The sequence below is a fragment of the Diabrotica virgifera genome, chromosome 6 (assembly GCF_917563875.1).
Source record: "Diabrotica virgifera virgifera chromosome 6, PGI_DIABVI_V3a".
In the NCBI taxonomy this organism is placed as follows: Eukaryota; Metazoa; Arthropoda; class Insecta; order Coleoptera; family Chrysomelidae; genus Diabrotica; species Diabrotica virgifera.
In genome coordinates, this window is record NC_065448.1 from 83,795,562 (window position 1) to 83,820,156 (window position 24,595).

The 24,595-nt window shown below is 34.3% G+C and overlaps 2 protein-coding genes and 1 long non-coding RNA gene across 4 annotated transcripts in view; 2 read left to right on the forward strand and 1 right to left on the reverse strand.

Moving 5' to 3' along the window:
* Positions 1-16,398, forward strand: part of LOC126886502 (zinc finger protein 664-like) — a 47,930-nt gene extending 31,532 nt beyond the window's left edge. The window contains exon 2 of one of the 2 annotated variants that reach the window (XM_050653460.1): positions 3,672-7,280. In XM_050653460.1, coding sequence (XP_050509417.1) covers positions 3,672-4,816 — 1,145 coding nt within the window. In that variant the 3' untranslated portion in view covers positions 4,817-7,280. Of the gene's footprint in view, positions 1-3,671; positions 7,281-14,604 lie in introns of those variants that run through there. The other variant, XM_050653459.1, reaches the window with a different exon arrangement.
* Positions 1-24,595, forward strand: part of LOC126886516 (uncharacterized) — a 129,481-nt gene that overhangs the window by 78,959 nt on the left and 25,927 nt on the right. The window lies entirely within an intron of this gene.
* LOC126886539 (uncharacterized) lies at positions 20,143-22,830 on the reverse strand. The gene is made up of 3 exons (XR_007698672.1): positions 22,448-22,830; positions 21,560-21,717; positions 20,143-20,323 (listed from the first exon to the last, which is right to left on the reverse strand). It is a non-coding gene; the product is annotated as an uncharacterized LOC126886539 (long non-coding RNA).

Genomic DNA, 24,595 nt, shown 5'->3' on the forward strand with positions numbered 1-24,595 from the left:
AGACCTGCGTCATGGTGCATTAACACGAATTCGTTATCCAATAATGCTGGCAAATGGCAAAACATGATATTCTAAAATGTTTTTAATGTACGTATCGACTGTCATTCACCCAATCACCTCCACAAGTTCGGTCTCTCCTTTCCAAGAAATACCACTCCATAGCACTATGCCGTCACCACAAAAATTAACACTCTGTATGAGGTTACATCTGGCATACCGTTCACCATATGGCAGAAATATTTGCCAAACTTCGTCTACAGAAGAGTTGGCCGACAGTATGTCAGTTGTAACCTCATAGAACGTTAGTTTTGGTGGTGGTGGCATAGTGCTACAAAGCGGTATTGCTTTGAAATGACATACCGAACACGTAGAGGTGATTAGGCGAATGCCAACTGATATTATGTATTTGAAAGCCATATTGGATCTGACATATTGCTGCTAAGGGAGCATCCATAAACTACGTCGTAAAAAATTTGAACTTTTTAATACCCTCCCCCCTTCCGTCGTAATTCGTCGTTTAGAGACGACCCCCCCCATGTCGACGTCGTCGTTGCAACTCACGACCCCCCTTTCATTGATTTAAAAAAATCAATATTATTTATATTATATTTGAAAAATTTAAACGCAGAATAAAAGATTACATTATTACCGAGGGTTGAAAGCCCCTTAGAATAAACAAAAGGTTTCTTTTGAATGAAATATTTGAAATGAAAAATCAGACAAAATGTTTTCTCTTTTTTTTCACCCCTGTAACTTATTAAAATAAACATAGATGTTTTCAGGAACTTTTGGCCCTCGGCAATAATGCAGTCTTTCAATCTGCGTTTAAATTTTTCAAAAATCTTTATTAGTTTTCTTAGTATTAAAAAAAAATGAATGCATTTAAATAGCATTGGACCAAGATTTTGGGTATGTTTTCTTAACTGTATCATATAAATCTTTATATGTATTTTGTTTTGATTTCGATGCCATTTCTTCTAAAGTATAAATAGTATGTAGCACATAAATGAACTAACAATTTAATATTTTTTGCTTCCAGACGTTGTTCTGTATATAGAAGCGATTGTTTAAACCCAAAGAACAATGTCTTATTGTTTGTTGTCCTGTAGAAAAGTGCTACCTAATATTATTTTAACGCCGTGACTGATAAAAACGAAAGTATGCGATAATTCTTTTTAATTTTAACAAAGGAATATTTTATTCGTAAACGTTTTGTTTTATTTTCAATTTCATATCAAAAACTATACGTTTTTATATGAATATCTGATACTTTAATGCTAGTAGAAGCTAGTAAACTATTTTTATAGACAGAATAGCGACAAATTTAAATATACCAATATATTAAACGACGTCGAATGGGCACTCATACCCCCCCTCCCCCTGGAGGTTTAACCTAACTTCGGGCCCTGGGCGCTGGAGGTTTAGGGGCCCTCTCCATTGCTATTCGTTGTCAGTTTTTTAACAAGAAAACACATGCATTAACTATAAAGGTTTATTGTAAAATCCATAAAATATTTTTTAAACAAGCAAGAAGAATAGCAAACGTAAAAAATAATCCAAAAATACATTTACAAAAATATAATTAAAAAACAGAAAGTTCCACAAAACAACACATGACAAGCAATAAAACATTATAAAAAAACATATAGACAAAAATTTGATTACTTTTTTTCTTGACTTGGCATTCGCAAACTGCCATATTATATAATATTATCACAATTCAGTTTCTCGAGTTCTTCATTCTCTATATACAATAGTGATAATGCGTCTAGGTTTTCTTGACCCAAATTTGACCTTAAATATGTTTTTATTCTTTTTAAAGCCGAAAAAGACCGCTCACCTGACGCATTAGAAATTGGTATCGTCAAATAAATTTGTAGTAAAGTTAAAATATTGGGAAAAGTTGCTTTTAAATCCTGAAAGAATCAAAATTTTTATAAATTGTATGATGTTTATTCAAATTTTGTCATCACGTTACAAAATGGGTAATTTCATTATGCAAGTTCTCTTTGGTTTCATCAACATCGTTTTTATGTTTCTCGCATAGATAAAATAATTTACGTCTTGACTTCTTCTTTATCTCTAGATTAAAAAACATCTAAAAGCTGATGTTACATCCTTGTAGCATTCATTTCGCGATTCTGAAAACAGCGACTAATTTTCTAGACTTTAGATTTTCTGCGACAGCGATTTTTTTGTCGCTGCGACCTCAAATCGTAAGTGGGGTGCTAGTCTTAGAGGCCACTGTATAATGCCAAATTGCAATTTTTGTAATTGCTTTACTTTTAAATGTTTGAAAGATTGTGTACCTATTGTTTGGGTATTGGCATTTTCGAGAATAATCTATTCTTTATCTATAAATTAGATTTATGTATATCTATTTTTGTCTTTCATTTAACTATTTTAAAAGGACTTCTTTTGTTCCTATTTTAAAAGAACTTATTTTAAAGCCGAACAGTTAGATAAATTATTATTTAAGCCCCACAATTCAAAAAAGAATATTAGAAACTAAAATAACTCCGTTTGTGCGATTATTTTGGATACAATTCGAGACATGGACATTGATTAATAACCTACACAGTTTCTACCCACTACCTGGGTAGTTTTTAATCAATGACATAGCGAAATCTGACAACTTTCTGTAGTTTTTGGAAAAGGGCCCCGCCACAAACACTGACACGGGGCCCCTGTGGGGCTAGGCTGTGGCACTGTGTATAGGCGTAAAGTGATTTAACAATATAACAAAGGCGTTTGCAGTGTATTGGCGTATCTGCGAATGAGATTTTTTTCAGAGAATATGTAAATTATTTAGCGACTTTATTTTTTTATAATTAAAAGAAACGGGGCCCGGGCCTCTGGGCGCCCGCCCCAAGAGCCCAGTGGATAAACCGGCACTGCCCCCCCTCCCTCTTCTCAACGACGTTTATGGATGACCCCTAATGCACGTATTTATACCGTTAGCTTGGTGAGTACTTACCATGATAAGATTAAATTTAAAAATTATAGATACTGGCCAGCATATAGATACTGGTCTATCCTCCATTTCACGGTCACCTTTTAGTATAGACTCTTACGAAGAACAGTGATGCCAAGAGATATATTTTAAACAATTGATATTTTTCTGTCTAAGAAGTAAACATTAGCGTTAATATCTTATAAATATCTTTCATAGTACGTATCTATGAATTAGTTAAAAATAATAAAACCCACAGATTTTCAAATTAAGATGTTTTGCACTTCCGGAATATTCTATTTAGACGGACTTTAAGTTCGTCTACTTAAAACCGGCAACACTGAGCTGCAATGTTTCATAAGCTTTATATGGGGATATGCTGCTCTCACTGCAAAGTGACTGCGAAACGCAGAATAGATCAGATTATATGATACTTTAAAACATCGCATTCGGAAAAGAAATCCTATTCCTATGATACAGGGGGGAGGGGGGGCTAAGGACAGCAGCACAACAAATTTTATTCCACATGCATTTGCAATATTTTTGTCCTTGAGTATATTTTCAGTCACCTTCGGTTTCGGCCGAAGGTAACCTACAAGCCAAAGTTCGGCCAAAAAGTCACATTCGGTCGGTCTCTACACCCATTAGCTCAAAATTTTTGTTACTGTTTTATCATGCTGTTTTCATACAAAGTTTTATAGTTGGATTTTTATTTTAGAGCTTTCCCAGATGAAATTACTGAAGATGGAAGTTGTGAAAAGGATTCCTGAGGAATCATGTAATAAAAAACAAGAAATAAGTGTGAACTTTGAAGAAACAACAATAAAAAATCCTGTTTGTGCTAAATATTTCACTCACAAAAATAATTTAAAGAAACATACGAAAGATCGGATTGGAGAAAAACGCTACAAATGTGAAACGTGTTTTAAGCTGTTTACTACAGGAGCAAAATTGAAACTTCATTTAAGAGTGCATACTGGTGAAAAGCCTTACATGTGTGAAATTTGTTTGAAGCAATTTGCTGAAGTATCTAATATGAAGCAACATATGAGAGTGCACACTGGGGAGACGCCATACAAGTGCGAAATGTGTTTGAAGCAGTTTAAAATGTCAGCAAGTTTAAAAAGACACTCGAAACTGCACACTGGAGAAAAGCCTTATAAGTGTGAAATTTGTTTTAAGCATTTTATCGAGTCAGGAACTTTAAAAAGGCACTTAAGACTGCACTCTGGAGAAAGGCCTTACAAATGTGAAATTTGTCTTAAGCAATTTAATCAAGCATATGATTTGAAAAATCACTCAAGAGTGCACACTGGCGAGACGCCTTACAAGTGTGAAATTTGTTTTAAGCAATTTATTGAGTCAGGAAGTTTAAAAAAGCACTTGAGACTGCACACTGGAGAAAGGCCTTACAAGTGTGAAATTTGTTTTAAGCAATTTAGTGAATCAGGTAACTTGAAACTACACATGAGAGTGCACACTGGAGAAAAGCCATACAAGTGCGAAATTTGTTTTAAACAGTTTTTTGAAGCATGTAAGTTGAAAATACATAGGGAAACACATATTGGAGAAAAGCGTTACAAATGTGAAATGTGTGTTAAGCAGTTTACCACAGCACAACATTTGACACTTCATATAAGAACACACACAGGAGTAAAACCACATAAGTGTGAAATTTGTTTAAAGCAGTTTGCTGAATTATCTAAAATGAAACAACATATGAGAGTGCACAATGGGAAGAAACCATACAAGTGCGAAATTTGTTTTAAGCAGTTTCCTTACAAAAGCAATTTGGCTGTACATACTAAAGTTCACACTAGAGAAAAACATTCGTCATCATCATCGCTGGTGCTACAAGTCTAGTTTAGCCTAGTTTCCCCAGTATATTTCGCCAGTCGTTTCTGTTCACCGCCAACCGTTGCCAATTTGCTGAGCCGATCTTCCTTTCGATTAGAACTAGCTAGGTGGACAAAATTATTTTTCATCGTATTTACATTTGTATCGAGCAATAATAGACCTAATTTGATAATAAAATAAATCATTTGTATTAGTAAAAAATTGAATCAAAGAAGTCTAGAAGCCTAGAAAATAAATAAAAGAATTAAAAACAAAAGTTTTTCTATATTTAATACATTAGAAATACAAATAATACATTATAAATACAATAAATAAATATTCGTATGATTGTGAAGTAGACTTGGCAGAGGTTGAGACTACTGTAGGAGCTATAATCAACTTTAAAACCTCTGGGTACAATTGACCAGCTTTTTTAGAATTTCTCTGAGGCTGTTTATCAGTGGATCAGATGTTATGATCAACAGTGAAAGTAAGTCTTTAGTCGTGGCAATACGTGAACAGTTTCTGGTGTATTGCTCCCGGAACTTGCGGCAATCTTTGTTCCTTACTTCATGAGCTTCTTTTGAAAGCGGTCCAAGTGGAACTAATGCTGATTTGATTACTTTCATACTATGTATAAGTATTTTATGTACAGTGGCTTTCAGTACCATGAAATGGCTCTTATGGCTATGACAAAGTTCTCTGCATTCAAGACAGAAATTTTCAAATCTCTAAAAAAAACTGTTGTGCTCAAGTGTGTTGGTTATAATAAGTTTTATTATTAATGGAAAAGGTGCAGATATTACATATAGCAAATTTAGCCCTGGTACAAAAGGGTACAAGTCATTGCCATCATTTGAAAGTTTCAAAACGAAGAAAATTTCCTTCATTCATCATACAAACTTTTTTTAATATTGTTTGTTTATCAGATAGATTTTATTAAATTAGAAAAAATTAGCATAAAAATTATCCATCTTTAACAATTAATCTGAATAAATTAAGGAAAACTTTAATTTCGTGTGATTGAAATGATGTACGGAACTCAACTGATTTATTCTATTACAACAAAAATACGTACCCTTGGACGCTATTACTAAAAAAATATGATGTGCAAGCGTGTGCAGGTTTTAATAAGTCTTATTATTAATGGAAAAGGTGCAGCTATGACATATATAAAATTTAGCCCGGGTATAAAAGTGTACAAATAATTGCCACCCTTCCAAAGTTTCAAAACGAAGAAATTTCCTTCGTTCATCATACAAACTTTTTTTTAATGTTTGTTTATCAGATAGATTTGTTACGTTAGAAAAAAAAATAGCACTTGAATATTGAATACTTGAATAAGTGTACTTGAAGTGATGTACGGAATTCAACTGATTTGTTCTATTACTATGAGAATGCGTACTTTTGGGATCAACGGCGGGATGTAATAGACATAAACAAATATTTGAGTACCATGTTGTGAAGTATTGTTTACACTATTCACATAACAATTCTTTTAATTTTGAACATGACGTGAAACAGCACTAAAGTCGTTTTCGTGAAAATTGCACTTAGACGGTTTTGCTTCTAATCCCTTCAATTGTAAAAGTATATTTATAAATTAATAATACTCCATTCATTCACAATATTCAGAAGTTAAACATTGTTAAATTTTAAGGTTGTCCAAAATAGCTCAAAATGTTCAATCCCAAACTATTTTGCACAAGCTAATTGGATTTGCCGAAATTTCTGAATATTTGTTAGTTTTCGTCCCAGACATTGAAATATTCAAAACCTCAACTTCGTATATATTTAGTCATAAGCACGACAGCACTTCTAACATTGACTGGCGTGGGCTATAAACGCTTGTAGTCGTCCGTACTAATTGTCCCGAGATGTAAGTGTGCAGGATTGTTGTGATAAGATAATAAGCTATGTTATTGGATTCTTCTTTTTCTTAAAAGCCTATCCTACACTTTAATGTCAGTAGCTCGTATCTCATTATGTTTTAGTTTTGTTTATTACTACACCATGACTACACCCATTTAGAGACCGACCGATTAATAGATATCGGCTTCGGCCACCTTCGGCCAATATTTAAACCTTCGGCCAAAACGAAGTCGAAGGTGGGATGAAACGATGAAATATAAAACGAGTTCGCCGCCAAAACCACATGCAGTTGCAATTCCCCTATAATCTCGAGATACTAGGCTAGGCTTAATGAACGATATTTAACTCTGCTGAGCAACTTTACGCTGATAGAAGAGCTAATTTTTTAGGAGAAAACTCGTGACAAGCGTCTTTTTCTTACTTATAATATTAGGATGTTTTATTTCGGATATTAGCTACCAAATAATCAGAAATCTCATACTTTACTAATTTTAGTGTATTTTAATGTTATTTATTTTTGTTATTGCTTCTATTACCAAAGAATGCATAAATGTTTGACTTTTTATCTTAATTCTCGTATTATATCACCTGTCAGATAATAAAAATATAATTCACATGATTTAAATTTTTATCATTTAATATATTTTTATCGGTTTCGACCGAACGTAACCTACAGGCCGAACTTCGGCTAAACACATCACATTCGGTCGGTGTCTACACCCATTAGCTCAAAATTTTTGTTACTGTTTTATCATGTTGTTTTCAAAGTTTTATAGCTGGGTTTTTATTTTAGAGCTTTCCTAGATGATATTACTGAAAATCGAAGTTATGAAAAGTATTCCTGAGGAATCATGTAATAAAAAACAAAAAATAAGTAAACTCTGAAGAAACAATAATAAAAAAAATTAAAGCCGGCATTAATGGGAGTGCCGACAGAAGTGAAAACTTCTTATAGTATATAAATTACGAGCTCAATGCTTTTCCCAATCCAAAAAGAAGTGCTATACCTATATTATATACGCGTTGCGTACGTTCTACGCAATTTATGTGTAGATACACATAATATATCGCACACCTAGTTCAATAGTGCCACAAGTGCAAAACACAATATTCTCGAGAAATGAGCAAAACGTTGTGTAGTAAATGCGTTATGCCCTGTAAATAATTTATTTTGAGAGTGACTGGCTTCAAAATTACAATTTAGGTAGTAAATTATACACTTATTGGCTGGATCTTATTACAATTTATTAAAAATAAAACGTTATTATTGTTTTGATAGTTACGGCGATATTGCATTGTGAAGAAAGTCATTTATAAAACAATACTTAGGAGATACGGCGGCAATATAATGAAAAAATCAATTGATTTTTGCAGTTGTGGCCGTATTGAACGTATTGATTTACATAGGTTGTATTGTGGCAGTGTATATTATCGCCACATCTCCCAGTTATGGCCGTATTGCATTTTCAAAACCTCCAAAAACCCTACAGTGAAATACCGAAGTAACTTACTTTATACTTATCCAAAACAATATTTTAGTTCAGGCTGTATTGCATTAGATGGGCCATTATATAGGAAATATTTTACAGCCTTATCCCAAAATTCGAATTTTTTGCAGTTGTGGCACAATTGAACTAGGTGTGCGATATATATACGTACGAAATTTAGTTCGGCAAAGTGATGACGGTCGCAAACTCAATACTTTTTTCCTATCTAAAAAGTGCACAACGTCCTTAAAGAAGTTTTCACTTTAAAAATTTATTTCGTTAAACAATGACGGGAGCTAATTTAATACTTTTTCCCAATCTAATAAGTGCACAACGTCCCTAAAGAAGTTTTCACTTAAAAAATTTATTTCGTCGAAGCAATAACGGTCGCTAATTCAATACTTCTTCCCCATCCAAAAAGTGCACAACGACCCTCAAGAAGTTTTCACTTCAAAAATTTAATTCGCCGAAGCGATGACGGTCGCTAATTCAACACTTTTTAGATGGGGAAAAATTTAATTCGCCGAAGCGATGACGGTCGCTAATTCAACACTTTTTCCCCATCTAAAAAGTGCACAACGTCCCTAAAAAAGTTTTCACTTCAAAAATTTATTTCGTCGAACCAATAACGGTCGCTAATTTAATACTTTTTCCCCATCTAAAAAGTACACAACGTCTCTAAAGAACTTTTCACTTCAAAAATTTATTTCGCCGAAGCGATGACGGTCTGTAATTCAATACTTTTTCCCCATCTAAAAAGTGCACAACGTCCTTAAAGAAGTGTTCACTTCAAAAATGTATTTCGTCGAAGCAATGACGGTCGCTAATTCAATACTTTTTCCTCATCTAAAAAGGGTAAAACGTCCCTAAAGAAGTTTTCACTTCAAAACATTATTTCGTCGAAGCAATGACGGTCACTAATTCAATAATTTTTCCCCATCTAAAAAGTACACAACGTCCCTAAAGAAGTTTTCACTTCAAAAATTTATTTCGTCGAAGCAATGACGGTCGCTAATTCAATACTTTTTCCCCATCTAAAAAGGACACAACGTTTCTACAGAAGTTTTCACTTCAAAAATTTATTTCGCAGAAGCAATGGCGGTCGCTAATTCAACACTTTTCCCAATCTAAAAAGTGCACAACGTCCCTAAAAAAGTTTTCACTTCAAAAATTTATTTCGTCAAACCAATGACGGTCGCTAATTTATACTTTTTCCCCATCTAAAAAGTATACAACGTCTCTAAAGAACTTTTCACTTCAAAATTTTATTTCGCCGAAGCGATGACGGTCGGTAATTCAATACTTTTCCCCATCTAAATAGTGCACAACGTCTCTAAAGAACTTTTCACTTCATATTTCGCCGAAGTGATGGCGGTCGGTAATTCAATACTTTTTCCCCATCTAAATAGTGCACAACGTCCCTAAGAAGTTTTCACTTCAATAATATTAGTATTATTATACGTACATTATAATAATATACGTACAAAATTTATTTCATCGAAGCGATGACGGTCGCGAAATAAATCCTTTTTCCCCATCCTAAAATAGGTTTTACTTTATTTTAAATTTAAATACCTCTGCACAGTTTATAAATACATACACATAATATACCTACTATATATGTACAAAATTTATTTCGCCGAAGCGGTGACGGTCGCGACGATGGTCGCGAAATCAATCCTTTTCCCCATCCTAAAATGAGTTTTACATTTATTTTAAATTTAAATACCTCTGCACAATTTATATATACATACACATAATATACAGCATAAGCGATGACGGTCGCTAATTCAATGCTTTTTCCCCTATCAAAAAATCGCACAACGTCCCTAAAGATGACGGTCGCGAATTCAATGCTTTTTCCCCTATCCAAAAATCACACAACGTCCCTAAAGAAGTTTTCACTTCAAAAATTCTGTTTGTGGTAAAGATTTCACTCACAAAGTTAATTTAGAGAAACATACGAAAGATCGAATTGAAGAAAAACTCTACAAATCTGAAATGTGTTTTAAGCAGTTAACTACAGCAGCAACATTGAAACTTCATTTAAAATACATACTGGTGAAAAGCCTTACATGTGTGAAATTTGTTTGAAGCAATTTGCTGAAGTATCTAATATGAAGCAACATATGAGAGTGCACACTGAGGACACGCCATACAAGTGCGAAATTTGTTTTAAGCAGTTTAAAATGTCAGCAAGTTTAAAAAGACACTCGAAACTGCATACTGGCGAAAAGCCTTATAAGTGTGAAATTTGTTTTAAGCAATTTAGTGAAGCGGGAGATTTGAAAAGACATATGAGATTGCACACTGGATAAAAGCCTCACATCTGTGAAATTTGTTTTAACCAGTTTAAAATGTTAGCAAGTTTAAAAAGACACCCGAAACTGCACACTGGAGAAAAGCCTTGTAAGTGTGAAGTTTGTTTTAAGCAGTTTATTGAGTCAGGAATTTTAAAAAAGCACTTGAGACTGCACCCTGGAGAAAGGCCTTACAAGTGTGAAATTTCTCTTAAGCGATTTAATTAAGCATATGATTTGAAAAATCACACAAGAGTGCACACTGGCGGGAAGCCTTACAAGTGTGAAATTTGTCTTAAGCAATTTACTAAGCCAGGAAATTTAAAAAAGCACTTGAGACTGCACACTGATGAAAGGCCTTAAAAGTGTGAAATTTGTTTTAAGCAATTTAGTGAAACAGGTAAATTGAAACAACATATGAGAGTACACACTAGAGAAAAGCCATACAAGTGCGAAATTTGCTTTAAACAGTTTACCACAGCACAACATTTGAGACATCTAATAAGAACACACACCGGAGTAAAAGCATATAAGTGTGAAACTTGTTTAAAGCAGTTTGCTGAAATACCTAAAATGAAACAACATATGAGAGTGCACAATGGGAAGAAACCATATAAGTGCGAAATTTGTTTAAAAAAGTTTGCTTACAAACGTAATTTGCAATTAGTTTTAAGCAATTTAGTGAAGCGGGAGTTTTAAAAAGACGTGGGCGTGCACACTGGAGAAAAGCCTCACAAGTGTGAAATTTGTTTAAGGCAGTTTAAAATGTCAGCAAATTTAAAAAGGCACTCGAAACTGCACACTGGAGAAAATCCTTATAAGTGTGAAATTTGTTTTAAACAATTTAATCAAGCATATGACTTGAAAAATCACTCAAGAGTGCACACTGGCGAGAAGCCTTACAAGTGTGAAATTTGTTTTAAGCAATTTATTGAGTCAGGAAATTTAAAAAAGCACTTGAGACTGCACACTGGACACTTTTTTGTATTTCTCTTATCATCCATCCTTTCTACGTGTCCCAACCAACTCAATCGCTTACTTCGTATTTCTTTTATGGTAGTCGGTCTGTAAACAGTCCGTTTATTTCATGGTTCATTCCTATAGGCCATTCTCCTCTATAGGTCCATATATTTTTCTTTCCCATCTAAGAAGTTGTTCCTCTTGTTCACTAGTCAATCTATCGTTTGTATCAGATATAAAAGATGATAATTTGAAATCGCTAGATATAAGAAATTCATAATCATTAAAAGTGCGTCTCAAAAAGAATAATTTTAAGCTCCTTAAAGAAACCTTTTAACATTTCCTCCTTGTTTCGTTATTTTTACAATGAATTTCTTCACATGAAAAGAAAAATGCATGCTCTACAAAACCAATATTTGAGTCAGGATTTAAACCAATAAATTGTTTATTCAATAAGGACAGAATGAAAATATTTGAATGATGAAATGTTTGCAAGTGTGAGTTCATAAATGCAATGGTTAAGAAAAGAGTAAATACTCACGATCTTATCCTTTTATTGATGTTAAAAAATTGGCTACCATCCCATCATCAGGTCAGAATAAGAGGTTTAACTTGTTTGTTGTTAAAACAATATCATAAGCTAAAAACATAAATTTAGACAATTACACATAAACAACAAACTAGCATTAAAATTAGAAAATAAATAATTAAGCAAACAGCTATAACATTAGTAAACTATTAAGTGAGTGTTAGTTGACTCTATATGGTATGTATTTGGACAGCTTTACGCTTGTATTATCACTGGTCTGATGAGAGCCGAGTCAAATATTAAATTGTTTTTGTTTTAATATAAAAATGAATTTTTAAAGCACCCATTCCCGTGCAACCCTGAGTACATTAAATAAATAAATTAAGCTTGTACTTACATACGCTCTTCTTCTTCTACGGCACTACAGCCCAAATTGAGCCTTGGCCTCCTTTATTTTTTGCCTCCACCCTTGCCTGTCTGTGGCTGCTCTTCTCCATACACGGACTCCTAAAAGGGCTTGTGCGTCGCTGTTTACTGTGTCTTCCCAGCGCTTTCGTGGCTTCCCAACCGGTCTCTTTCCTTGCATTCTAGCATCCAGTGCTCGTTTTGGTAGCCTATCCTCTCCCATTCTTATCACATGTCCGGCCCATTGCAATCTTTGTATTCTAATGAAGTCTGACAGGGGCGTTTCCTTATAAAGTTGATAAAGCTCGTTGTTGTATCGACTTCTGAAGATTCCGTTTTCCCTCACATGTCCTAGTATTCTCCTAAGTACTTTCCTTTCGAATGTGTCGAGTTTGTTTTTGGATGTTTCTTTCAGGACCTAGGCTTCACTGCCGTAGCATGTTATTGGTCGAATTAAGGTTTTATAGATTCTCATCTTTGTATTTCGGTGGACACTTTTAGACCGAAATATATGGGAGAGGGCAAAATAAGCTCTGTTTGCCTGCGTTATTCTCTTCCGTATTTCTCCCTCTTCTGATCCGTCGGCATATATCTCTACTTACATATGCTCTTAGGTTAACTTAATTTATTTATTTAATGTATTCAGGGTTGCACGGATATGTGTACTTTAAAAATTCATTTTTATACAAAATAATTTAATATTTGACTCAGCTCTCATCAGACCAGTGATAATACAAGCGTAAAACTGTCCAAATGCATACCATATATTATAGTCAACTAACACTCACCTAATAATTCACTAACGTTATAGCCGTTTGCTTAATTATTTATTTTCTAACTTTAACGCTAGTTTGTTGTTTATGTGTAATTAATTGTCTATATTTATGTTTTTAGCTTATGATATTGTTTTAACATCAAACAAGTTAAACCTCTTATTCTGGCCTGATCATGGGTCATAAATAATAAATCCCGAAATCAGTATCCAATATTTTAACATCAATAAAAGGATAAGATTGTGAGTATTGACCCTTTTCTTTACCTAACCATTGAAAATATTTGAATTGAAAATTTTCTGTTTATACAGGGTGTCCCGAAAAGAATGGTCATAAATTATACCACACATTCTGGGGCCAAAAATAGTTCGGTTGAACCTAACTTACCTTAGTACAAATGTGCTCATAAAAAAAGTTACAGCCCTTTGAAGTTACAAAATGAAAATCGATTTTTTTCAATATATCGAAAACTCTCAGAGATTTTTTATTGAAAACGGGCATGTATCATTCTTATGGCAGGACCACCTTAAAAACAAAATTATAGTGCAATTTGTCCACCCCATAAAAAAATTATGGGGATTTTGTTCCCTTAAACCCCCCCAAACTTTTGTGTACGTTCCAATTAATTCATTATTGTGGTACCATTAGTTGAACACAACGTTTTTAAAACTTTTTTGCCTCTTAGTATTTTTTCGAAAAGCCAGTTTTTATTGAGATGCGGCTTCTTTTTTACTATATTTACATAAAAAATTTATGGGGGTATTGTTCCTTTAAACCCCCCAAATGTTTGTGTACGTTCCAATTAAACTATTATTGTGGTACCATTAGTTAAACGCAGTGCTTTTAAAACTTTTTTGCCTCTTAGTCTTTTTTTGATAAGTCAACTTTTATCGAGATGTGGCTTCTTTTTCAAAATATACCAAAAAATTTAAGTTATAAATAAATTTTCAGATTATTAACATGTGTCTATAATCATACTGAACCATACACATATAGGTGGTGAATTCGACAAATATTCAAAATTTCTCGATAAACACTGGCTTATCAAAAAAGTGCTAAGAGGCAAAAAAGTTTTAAAAATATTGTGTTTAACTAATGGTGCCACAATAATAATTTAATTGGAACGTACATAAAAGTTTGGGGGGTTTAAGGGAACAAAACCCCCATAAAATTTTTATGGGGTGCACAAATTTCACTATAATTTTTTTTTAAGATGTTGCTGTGATAAAAATTCCTCATGTCCATTTTCAATAAAAAACCTCTAGGAGTTTTCGATATATGAAAAAAAAATCGATTTTCATTTTGTAACTTCAAAGGGCTGTAACTTTTTTTGTGTGCACTATTGTATATAGGTAAGTGAGGTTCAATCAACCTATTTTTGACCCCAGAATCTGTGGTATAATTTATGACCAATCTTTTCGGGACACCCTGTATAATGAAAATCTATTCATATACATGCATTACAATGAATATATATTTATCGTTTTAGGTTCCTCATATGAAGATTTACAAAATGGTTCATTAAATAAATTCAAGGAAGATCCTCTGAAATGCGAAGTTTGTTTGAAACAGTTCACAACGAAAAGTAGTGTAAAGATGCATATGCTTTTGCATACCGGAGAAAAACCATTCCAGTGCAAATTTTGTTTGAATTGGTTTAGACACAAGAGTAATTTAAAGAACCACATGCAGACTCACACAGGAGAAAGACATTTCGAATGTGGAGTATGCTCGAAGCGGTTTCCAACAAAATATAAGTTAAGGCTGCACACACATCGTCATACCGGAGCCAAACCTTACGAATGCGATATTTGTTTCAGGCGGTTTTCTCGACCTAGTCATGTAGCAGGCCACAAAACTAGTTTACACAGCAGTGACAAACCTTTCAAATGTGAAATTTGTTTTAAACAGTTTTCAGCAATCAGTTTATTGGAAAAACATGTACGATTTCACATCGAACAAAAACCTCACGTATGTGAATATTGCTCCAAACACTTTTCGTCAAGTTCGTCTTTAAGGGTGCATATGCGCACGCATACCGGGAATAGAGTGTTAAAATGTGAAATTTGCTCTAAAGAGTTCAAAACAAATTCTCATCTAAAGGTGCACATGCGAAATCACACAGGAGAAAAACCGTACAAATGTGAAGTTTGTTCCAAGGAGTTTACACAAATGGGACAATTAAGCAGACATACTTTATTGCATACTGGAGAAAAACCGTTCAGTTGTGAAGTTTGTTCAAAGAATTTTAGACAGAAAAGTGCTTTGAAAACTCATATGCAAAATCACACTGATGATAAACCTTTTGGTTGTGAAATTTGTACGAAGGTATTTACAACTAATTCTCTGTTGAAAAAGCATATGAGAACCCATACAGGAGAAAAACCGTACAAATGTGAAGTTTGTTCCAAGGAGTTTACACAAATGGGACAATTAAGCAGACATACTTTATTGCATACTGGAGAAAAACCGTTCAGTTGTGAAGTTTGTTCAAAGAATTTTAGACAGAAAAGTGCTTTGAAAACTCATATGCAATATCACACTGATGATAAACCCTTTGGTTGTGAAATTTGTACGAAGGTATTTACAACTAATTCTCTGTTGAAAAAGCATATGAGAACCCATACAGGAGAAAAACCTTTTAAATGCGAGATTTGTTTTAAGGAGTTTCGAGACTCTGCAGAATTGAAGAGACATATTTTAATGCATACTGGAGAAAAAACATTCAGTTGTGAAATTTGTTCGAAAAATTTTAGAGAGAAGAGAGCCTTAAAAAAACATATGCAAAATCACGTCAAAGATAAATCTTCTCCATCAGGTTCTCCTCCCTAACCGAGATTGTAACCACTGCGTTGACTGTTCATCGCGAGAATGCGTCGTCGAACAACCTAAGATGTGCTGATGAAGTGAAGTACAGAAGTCTAAACACACATGGTTTTCCTGATAAAGACGTCATGTACTAGACTCAACGAGTCGCAGTAGAAATTGGGCATGAAATATTCCAATAAGTATTAATAAAAGAAAAAATCTGACAGATGGGTTTATTGGAAAAATACGTACAATTTCACACGGAACAAAAAACTCACATATGTGAATACTGCTCCATACACTTTTCGTCAAGTTCGTCTTTAAGGGTGCATATGCGCACGCATAACGGAAATAGAGTGTTGAAATGTGAAATCTGCTCTCGGGAGCTCACAACAAATTCTCATCTAAAGGTGCACAAGTGAAATCACATCAAAGAAAAACCGTACAAATGTTAGGTTTGTTCCAAGGAGCTTACGCAAATGGGACAATTAAGCAAACATCTTTATTGCATACTGGAGAAAAACCATTTAGTTGTGAAATTTGTTAGAAGAATTTTATCACGCTAAACATAGACTGCTCCATCAGGTTCCTCTCTCTAACCGAGATTGTTACCACTATGTTGACTGTTCATCGCGAGAATGCATCATCGAACAGCCTAGATGTGCTCATCAAGTGCAGTACAGAACTCTAAACACACATGGTTTTCCTGATGAAGACGTCATATACTGCAATCAACGAATCGCAGTAGAAATTGGGCATGAAATATCCCAATAAGTATTAATAATGGGAAAAGAAAGTGTGGTCATTAGACAGAAGCGGATCTCTTTTGAGGTGGAATTCTGATTTTTTCAGAAAAATTTGTGTAATAACTTCAATAATAATATTTGACTTATCATTCCTCTTAAATAGGCCGAGAATATTAATAAAAACATTTAAAAATTACTGAAAACATAATTTCTTTTCTACCATCCTTGCGAACTTTAACGATTCATTTTGGAGCAAAGTCGTAATAGAGCAAGAGCCCGTGACCGCTAGGCATTCCATATTTAATAAAAGAGGAAAGTTTCTCTGCGCATGTCCCCAATACAGATAAAAACGATCAGCGAGTACGGACTTTGGATCGTGGTTACTTGAGTAGGTAACAGGTAGCAGAGGTGTGTAAAATATTGTATTACTTTCCTTAAAGTATAAAAGCTGAATTTTATATATGTTACTTGGACTATTATCAGAAGATAATATCTCGTTTAAATGGTTTCTTCACCTTGCCTCACACATTGAAAGTCCTGTAGGGACGAGCGCGAGACAATACTGTAGCGGTTATTTACTGTAATTACTTCTAATTACAATAAAACTAGCGGTTCGTAATTTATATACGACTTTATTTTTTATTTATACAAGTTTACTTTACAAACTTTAGCTTAAGACTAACTCTATTTACAAATATGTCCTATTTATATATGCGATACAGATATTCCAGAAATATCTATATATCTCCAGCTATGTCCATGTGACCGCTTGCACGTCATCGGCGCTGCATCGGCGTATCTCGAAACATCGATAGTGTTCTGTCTGTGCGGAGACGGGAGCTGGTATACGAGGGTAGGTCAATAATTATTTTGTTACACTGCTCCCCTCTTAAGATCTGAGCGTCCCGATCAGCAACTCTAGATGGCCCAGGATGGCGGAATCTACAGGATTCTCCAGCTCTGCATACACCCCTAGAAAAGAAGTAACAGTCTACTGTCTTTGAAGGGTATGACATCTTCGGGTTCATGCAACACACAGTAATCCGTACGCCAGTTTCTCTGAAGATCACTTCCAGCATGCTTCTCACAATCTTCCAATCCAGATTTTCTACTGCATGGCCAATTTTTGGTAAAGCCAAATCTTTGATGTCATAATTACAGACCATTTTCTTCAAATTAGTTAGAGCACGCCATATGTTCTCGTAGCTTGGCGTGTCCGTATAAGACTTCCTGGTCACTATATACAGCAAAGATCGAGGACCATCTTCCAATCGCAATACTCTTCCAATTTTAGGTTGTTGATTCCTTAACTCGTCCAGGCGGCCGAACTTTCTATTGAATACGGACGAGATTCCTTTAGTTATCTCGAGGTCTTGTGCAACACAGTGGGCTAGAGAGACGTTTTCTGGAACACCAAACAGATCTTGCTGAACTTCTGTGGTCACGCCGAATCTAGCACTCTTTCTTTCTGCGTAATTTGACATAAATTCCTTAAAACTTGGCTGTGGTGCATCTTTCATCTCCTGTTGGAGGACTCGGGCTTCCTCTGTTTCATTTGAGCCAGCATATGGTGCAAGACGATTTATGTGAATAACTTTTGGTTTACCGTTTGGCAACTTCTTAATTCTATATATTACGTCATTTATTTTCTTCTTAACTTCATATGGACCTTCCCATTGTCTTTGCAGTTTAGGACATAAGCCTCGACGACGTTGCGGATTATTAAGCCAGACAAGATCACCTACTTCGAAGCTTTCATTCTTGCATCGAGAATCATATTGATCTTTCATTCTGTCACTGGCTATCTGGATGTGTTGTCGGGCAAGTTCATGAATGTTGTTCATTCGTAATTTCAGGCGGTCAACGTAGTCTTCGCCTGCAACATGTTCCTCGGAAGGTCCGCAGCCAAACTCTAGGTCGCAGGGCAACCGAACTTCACGACCCAACATCAGGCAGGTTGGTGTTTGACCTGTAGTTTCATTTACGGCCGAGCGGTAGGCCATCAGGAATAAATGAATGTGTTGGTCCCAATCTCGCTGATGTTCAGATACAACTTTGGACAAGTGTTTACCCATCGTTCGGTTCATCCTCTCGACCATCCCATCTGATTGAGGATGCAGGGGTGTTGTTCTGGTCTTATTGACACCAATCAATTTACAAACGTTTTGGAAAAGAGCTGACTCAAAGTTTCGCCCTTGGTCGGAGTGGATCTCCAAGGGAACACCAAATCGGCTGAAGAATTCTTTAACAAGTACCTCTGCAACGGTAGCAGCTTCTTGATTTGGTAATGCATAGGCCTCGGTCCATTTCGTAAAATAATCCATGGCTACCAGGATGTATTTATTTCCAGCATCAGTTTCTGGAAATGGACCTGCAATGTCGATTGCTACTCTTTCCATAGGACTGCCAACATTGTACTGTCTCATGGGTGCTCTCTTTTTACCAACTGGACCATTACCGGATGCACACAGTTCACATTTCTGGCACCATCTTCTTACATCATCTTTACAGTTCACCCAATAGAACCGTTCTCGAACCTTTTGCAGAGTCTTCGTAATACCAAAGTGTCCACCTGATGTACCGTCATGCAACTGACGCAATACTTCTGACACTTTACTTTTAGGTACAATCAACTGAAGCTTAGATTCTGTACCATCATCGTTCTCAAAGGTTCTGTACAGAAGATCATCTTTTAGTATCAGGCAATTCCATTGGCTCCAGTAGGCCTTGACTTCCGGACTACATGCACTAATGTTTTGCCAACTAGGTCTCTCACCTCGACGCATCCAATCCAATACTCTTTTTATACATGGATCGTCTTCTTGGGCTTCCCTAATAACACAAAACATTCCATGAATGTTCCTAGAATGTACACACAGTACATTGAAAACATTCCTGGAATGTCCCCAAATGCACACGAATGTCCCTGGAAAGTCCCAGGAAAGTGCTGTGTCAGCATTTTAAATATTCTTAGAATGTTCTGTTGGAACATTCCATGAATGTCTACGAATGTTCTTTGGACATTCACAGTCTATTTTTTAGACTGAATGTCTTGTTGGAACATTCCATGAATGTTCTTTGGACATTCACAGTATATTTTTAGACTGAATGTCTTGTTAGAACATTCCATGAATGTCTACGAACGTTCTTTGAACATTCACAGTATATTTTTTAGACATTCACTGAAATATATCGTCAGTAATGTGACAATACCTCCTATGTTTTTTCATGAGGTTTGCAGGAGACGAAAAACATTTTTTAAGGTCACTTTCTGTTTTCGTACGTACATATTCTGACTTTTTTGTAGTAAATAGATAGTTGAATTTACTGCAAAACAAGTCAAAAAATATATGAAAACAGGAGGTGGCCGAAACAAGTTTTTAGTCTATCTTACAAATCTCTTGAAAAAAACAGATAGGAGGTATTGTCACATCACTGACGATATGTGGCCATACCAAATAATACATCCTTGATAAATATAAACATTTTTATTGCAAAAAATCTTTACATACATTTTTTAATGTAATTTACTGACATTCCTAAATATTATAAAAAAATGTGTCACATTTGCTTTGTAAACCTTTCTTTTGCTTTTCGTAGCCACATATTCCGTTTCCTTTCTGGTTTTTTGTAGACCACTTCTCTCAGCTGATTCTAAAAGAAAATAAAATAAAAGGTAATTTTTCTATCCTTTACAATTAACAATCAGAAGAAATATTATTTACAGGTAATAATACGCATAAATAATAATAATAAAAAAATAAATATTAAATAATATTTAAATAAATAATATTTAATAAATAAAATAATAATAATGAACATTTTGTATTTTGACAACGACATCCGACGTGGAAGTAGAAACCTTAATAAAATTATTTTTTCAAGTAAATTGTGGCTTATTTCCTCATTAGAATAGTTAATTACAAAAAAGCCACAAAGAAATAGATTTTTCACAAACAAATAAGTATTTAGTATTCATTATATTTATTGTTTTTATTATTTACTTTAATGACCTACTGGTACATTATTTGACAAATAATGACATTTCGAAGTCTGTTAAGTATGATATAACGCCCTTGGGCATTAAATTTAAGTAACGACTTAGATACTGTCAAGTTGACAAATATCAACCTAAGTAAAACTATGGTTACCACAATTATGTTACTACTGTTACTGGTAAATGTACTTATTTAAAAACTAATCAATTCAAAATTCATTCAAATTTTTCGCATATAAAGAATAATTTAGTCAGACATTAAACGTTGAAGGCACCACAGGTATTATAATAATAACGCTTTCGGTCAACGTATATCCCTCAGGCCCTTGTTAAAAACACCATTGACCTCAAGCGTTATTATCCTTATAATACCCTTGGTACCTTAATAACTGTAACATAAGATTATACCTTAATTCTTGTTTTCTATTTCTGATGTTTTTATTTATTTACATTGAATATTAATCTGTTTTGTTGTATAATCTACTTCGCAATAATTATGTGATATATTTGACTTAAAATGAATTCAAACATTTTTTGCAGTTGGGCAACAATGTCAACTTAGATCTCCGATGTAGATAATGAATTACAACAGTATCTATATTGTACAGACTGTATTATTAATTAGGTTATTTATTTATTTATTTATTGAAATATACATCCACCAGGTATAAACCCATAAAGGTGTACATAAGAAAACTACATACATTGACTGAACACTTGATGACAAAATATAAAATAAAATAAAGAATAACCAAAAATGTTTCTGTTGTTAATACACATACACAATAATAAACAAAGACCTTAATAAAGAAAAATAACATGGCATCAATTCGATAAGCTATTGCGTATTTCGCGTTTAAAGATGTTAAAACCAAGAAAAAAAATGCATATACCTGTGTGACATAAGCTATTGGAACAGCACAGTCTCTTAAACGAACAGATGAAAGTGAAGTTCTGTCAATATCTTTTTCTAAAAAGTGTTTTGAACATACTCCTCTATTAACAAATCTGATCTATACTTCATGTCTTCTTCGCAGGATCTTCTGGAAAGCTAAAAATACAAAATATATGCATTACTAAGCATTATTAACAAATTTTAGTTTTAAATAAAAAATATGATTAATGGACTCACAAAATATTATAAAACAGCTTAGAAATTGTTTATTAGTATAGTCGGTTCCCCAAACTCTGACACAACTGGCTAGTGATTTTAGTAGGTAATTTTTTTTGTTTTTGGCCAATTTTGCCAAAATTACAGTAATTATTAACTATTTAGTTATTATTTTTTTTTGCCAATTTTACCAAATTGGCAAAATTATTTACTAAAATCACTAGCCGGTTGTGTCTGAAACTCAGTAGTACTGAGACTGAGTTTAGCAAATCAACTATAATATTCTGTGTATTCATTAGTTGGTACTGCATATTATAGTGTGTGGTCTACCATCCTATTTATAAAGGCATACATTAGCAAAAACGCAAAAAGAATTACTTTAGTTTTACAAATCCTATTGTTATTATCTCTATTTACTATTTTAGTTAGGAATAAGCGAAGTTTGTGGCTTATTCACAATTATTATTAAAATAATAAATGGATATGACCAATAATTATTAACTTATAAAATAAAATAATAATTCTTCTGATTTATGCCTTTTATTCACTTTGTTATATTATCTAGGTTACTTAAAAGATTTTTTATGAATAGTATTATTAGGGTATTAATAGTATTAATTTATTTTCTGAAATACAGGGCATGCCTTCGTTTACATATTTGCATACTAACCTTTTAATAGGGCTTTTCATTCACAGTCATTTGTTTGGAGCTTCTGTCATAATTGAAACGTTATTCCTGCAGATTTTTTTATCTACATTATTTGTTTCTGCTAATCCAACTGCGTTAAAAACAGGACACCATTTTATTCACTATGTTAATAATACTATTAAAGCTATTATAAAAGTATCCGAATTAAAAAAATATTCTTAAAAAGCACAAATAACAACGATCCACCCACGGCAAAGCAAGGTGGCCAAGATGGCCGAAGCGAGGTCGTTGGTTGGTCGTTTTTAGTCACGTGATGCCCTCTCAAGCGCCATGCACAAAAATATATGCACGGCGAATTTGAAAATGAACGCAAAAGAAATAAATATAAATGCCTCTCTTGGGTTTTGCATAAGTTATAAGTATTTTTTTTATTAACAAAATCGCATTCCAAATTGAATATTCGCGAACAATAATTTTTATTACATTTGTATGTTTATAATATTGTATTAATTGAACTTGGGAAACTCTTTAAATTTGACATATTATTGCACTGTAGGCCTAAAGTGTCACTTAGTTTGTCTGGTATGTTATAAGTAATGTTGTATCTGTTACACGTATGTATTATTTCGCAACTTAAAATATAGGAACATTGGTAGTATGTTCACAGAATGTCTTATGGTAACATTCCAGGAATAATTTAAACAGATGTTCACCGAATGTTCCCTAAATGTCCAGGACATTCAAATATTGATAGAACTTTGGTAGTACATTCCTGGAATGTTGTGTGTTGTTAGGGTTCTTGTAACTTTTGTGGCTGCCATTGCTCATTAACGACGGTAATTCGTTTTACAGGGCAAAGCTGTTCATCTACTTTAAGCCGGTGATTACAACTTTCACTGCATGGCCGTATCGAGGAAGCATCTGTATTTGAACCAACTCTTCCAGCCCTCTTCATGCGTCTCTTCGGCATCGTGTCACGAATCACCCTCCGTACCATTTCCACCAAACGTTCATCTTTTCTCTTATCGCCTTTTTCCACGGTTATTACTCGATTGTTTCGTGAAGCTTGGCTAGCTGCTTCGTGTTCCAAGGCAATAGCAAGTGCTTCATCTAAAACTTTCGGTCTTGCTAGTCGTAAAGCTTTCTGTAGTTCACTAGAAATTGCAGTCGCAATTTCTTCTAAAACGCTGTCTGGCACCTCCGGATAAGCCAACCGCACCACACGAGCCACATCTGCTTCAAATTCTTGCAGATTCTCACTTGCTCGTTGACTTCTATTTCTCAGTTGTGCTTTGTATACTTGTTGTAGATGGGCATCTCCATAGCGTTTTTCTAGACGAGTGAACAAAGTCTGGTAACATTTTTCTTGACCCTTAGGAATTGATCTTAATATATCTGCAGCATCACCTCGCAAAGCAGCAGTCAAGGAAACAGCCTTTTCTTGTTCGGTCCAATGATTGGCGGTCGCAATAGCTTCAAATTGTTTAAGGTATATGGACCAAGAGGACTTTCCATCAAATGGTGGTAATTTGAATCTCATATTATGCGACGTTTCGTCTCTCGGTAGTTCATCTTTCACCACAGGATCTAACGCTGCTGCATTAACTGATGGTTGTACTTTTGTATCGGTTATCATGCTCTCTAGTTGTTTGATCTTTTCTTCTACGGTCTCTACACTTTTCTGCATCTTATCGAATGTTCTAGAAACTTCTTCAAATTTCTCGTCGTTCTGTCTACAAACTTCTTCAAGTTTTTCGTTGTTTTGTCTACAGACCTCTTTAAAAGTTTCGTCAATCTTTTGCGAAACACTTTCGAATTTCTCATTGTTTTGACTACATACGTCTTTAATTATTTGAGAAGTCTCATCGAATCTTTTAGCAACATTTTCGAATTTATCGTCGCTTTTTCTACAAGTTTCATCAATCTTTTGAGAAGTCTCGTCGAATCTTTTAGCAACATTTTCGAATTTATCGTCGCTTTTTCTACAAGTTTCATCAATCTTTTGAGAAGTCTCGTCGAATCTTTTAGCAACATTTTCGAATTTATCGTCGCTTTTTCTAGAAGTTTCATTGATCGTTTCAGAAACAGTTTTTAATTTCGATAAGATTACTTGTTCTGCTGACTGGAAGTGGAACGTCTCTGGGTCATCTCCGTTCTTCGTGAGGACAT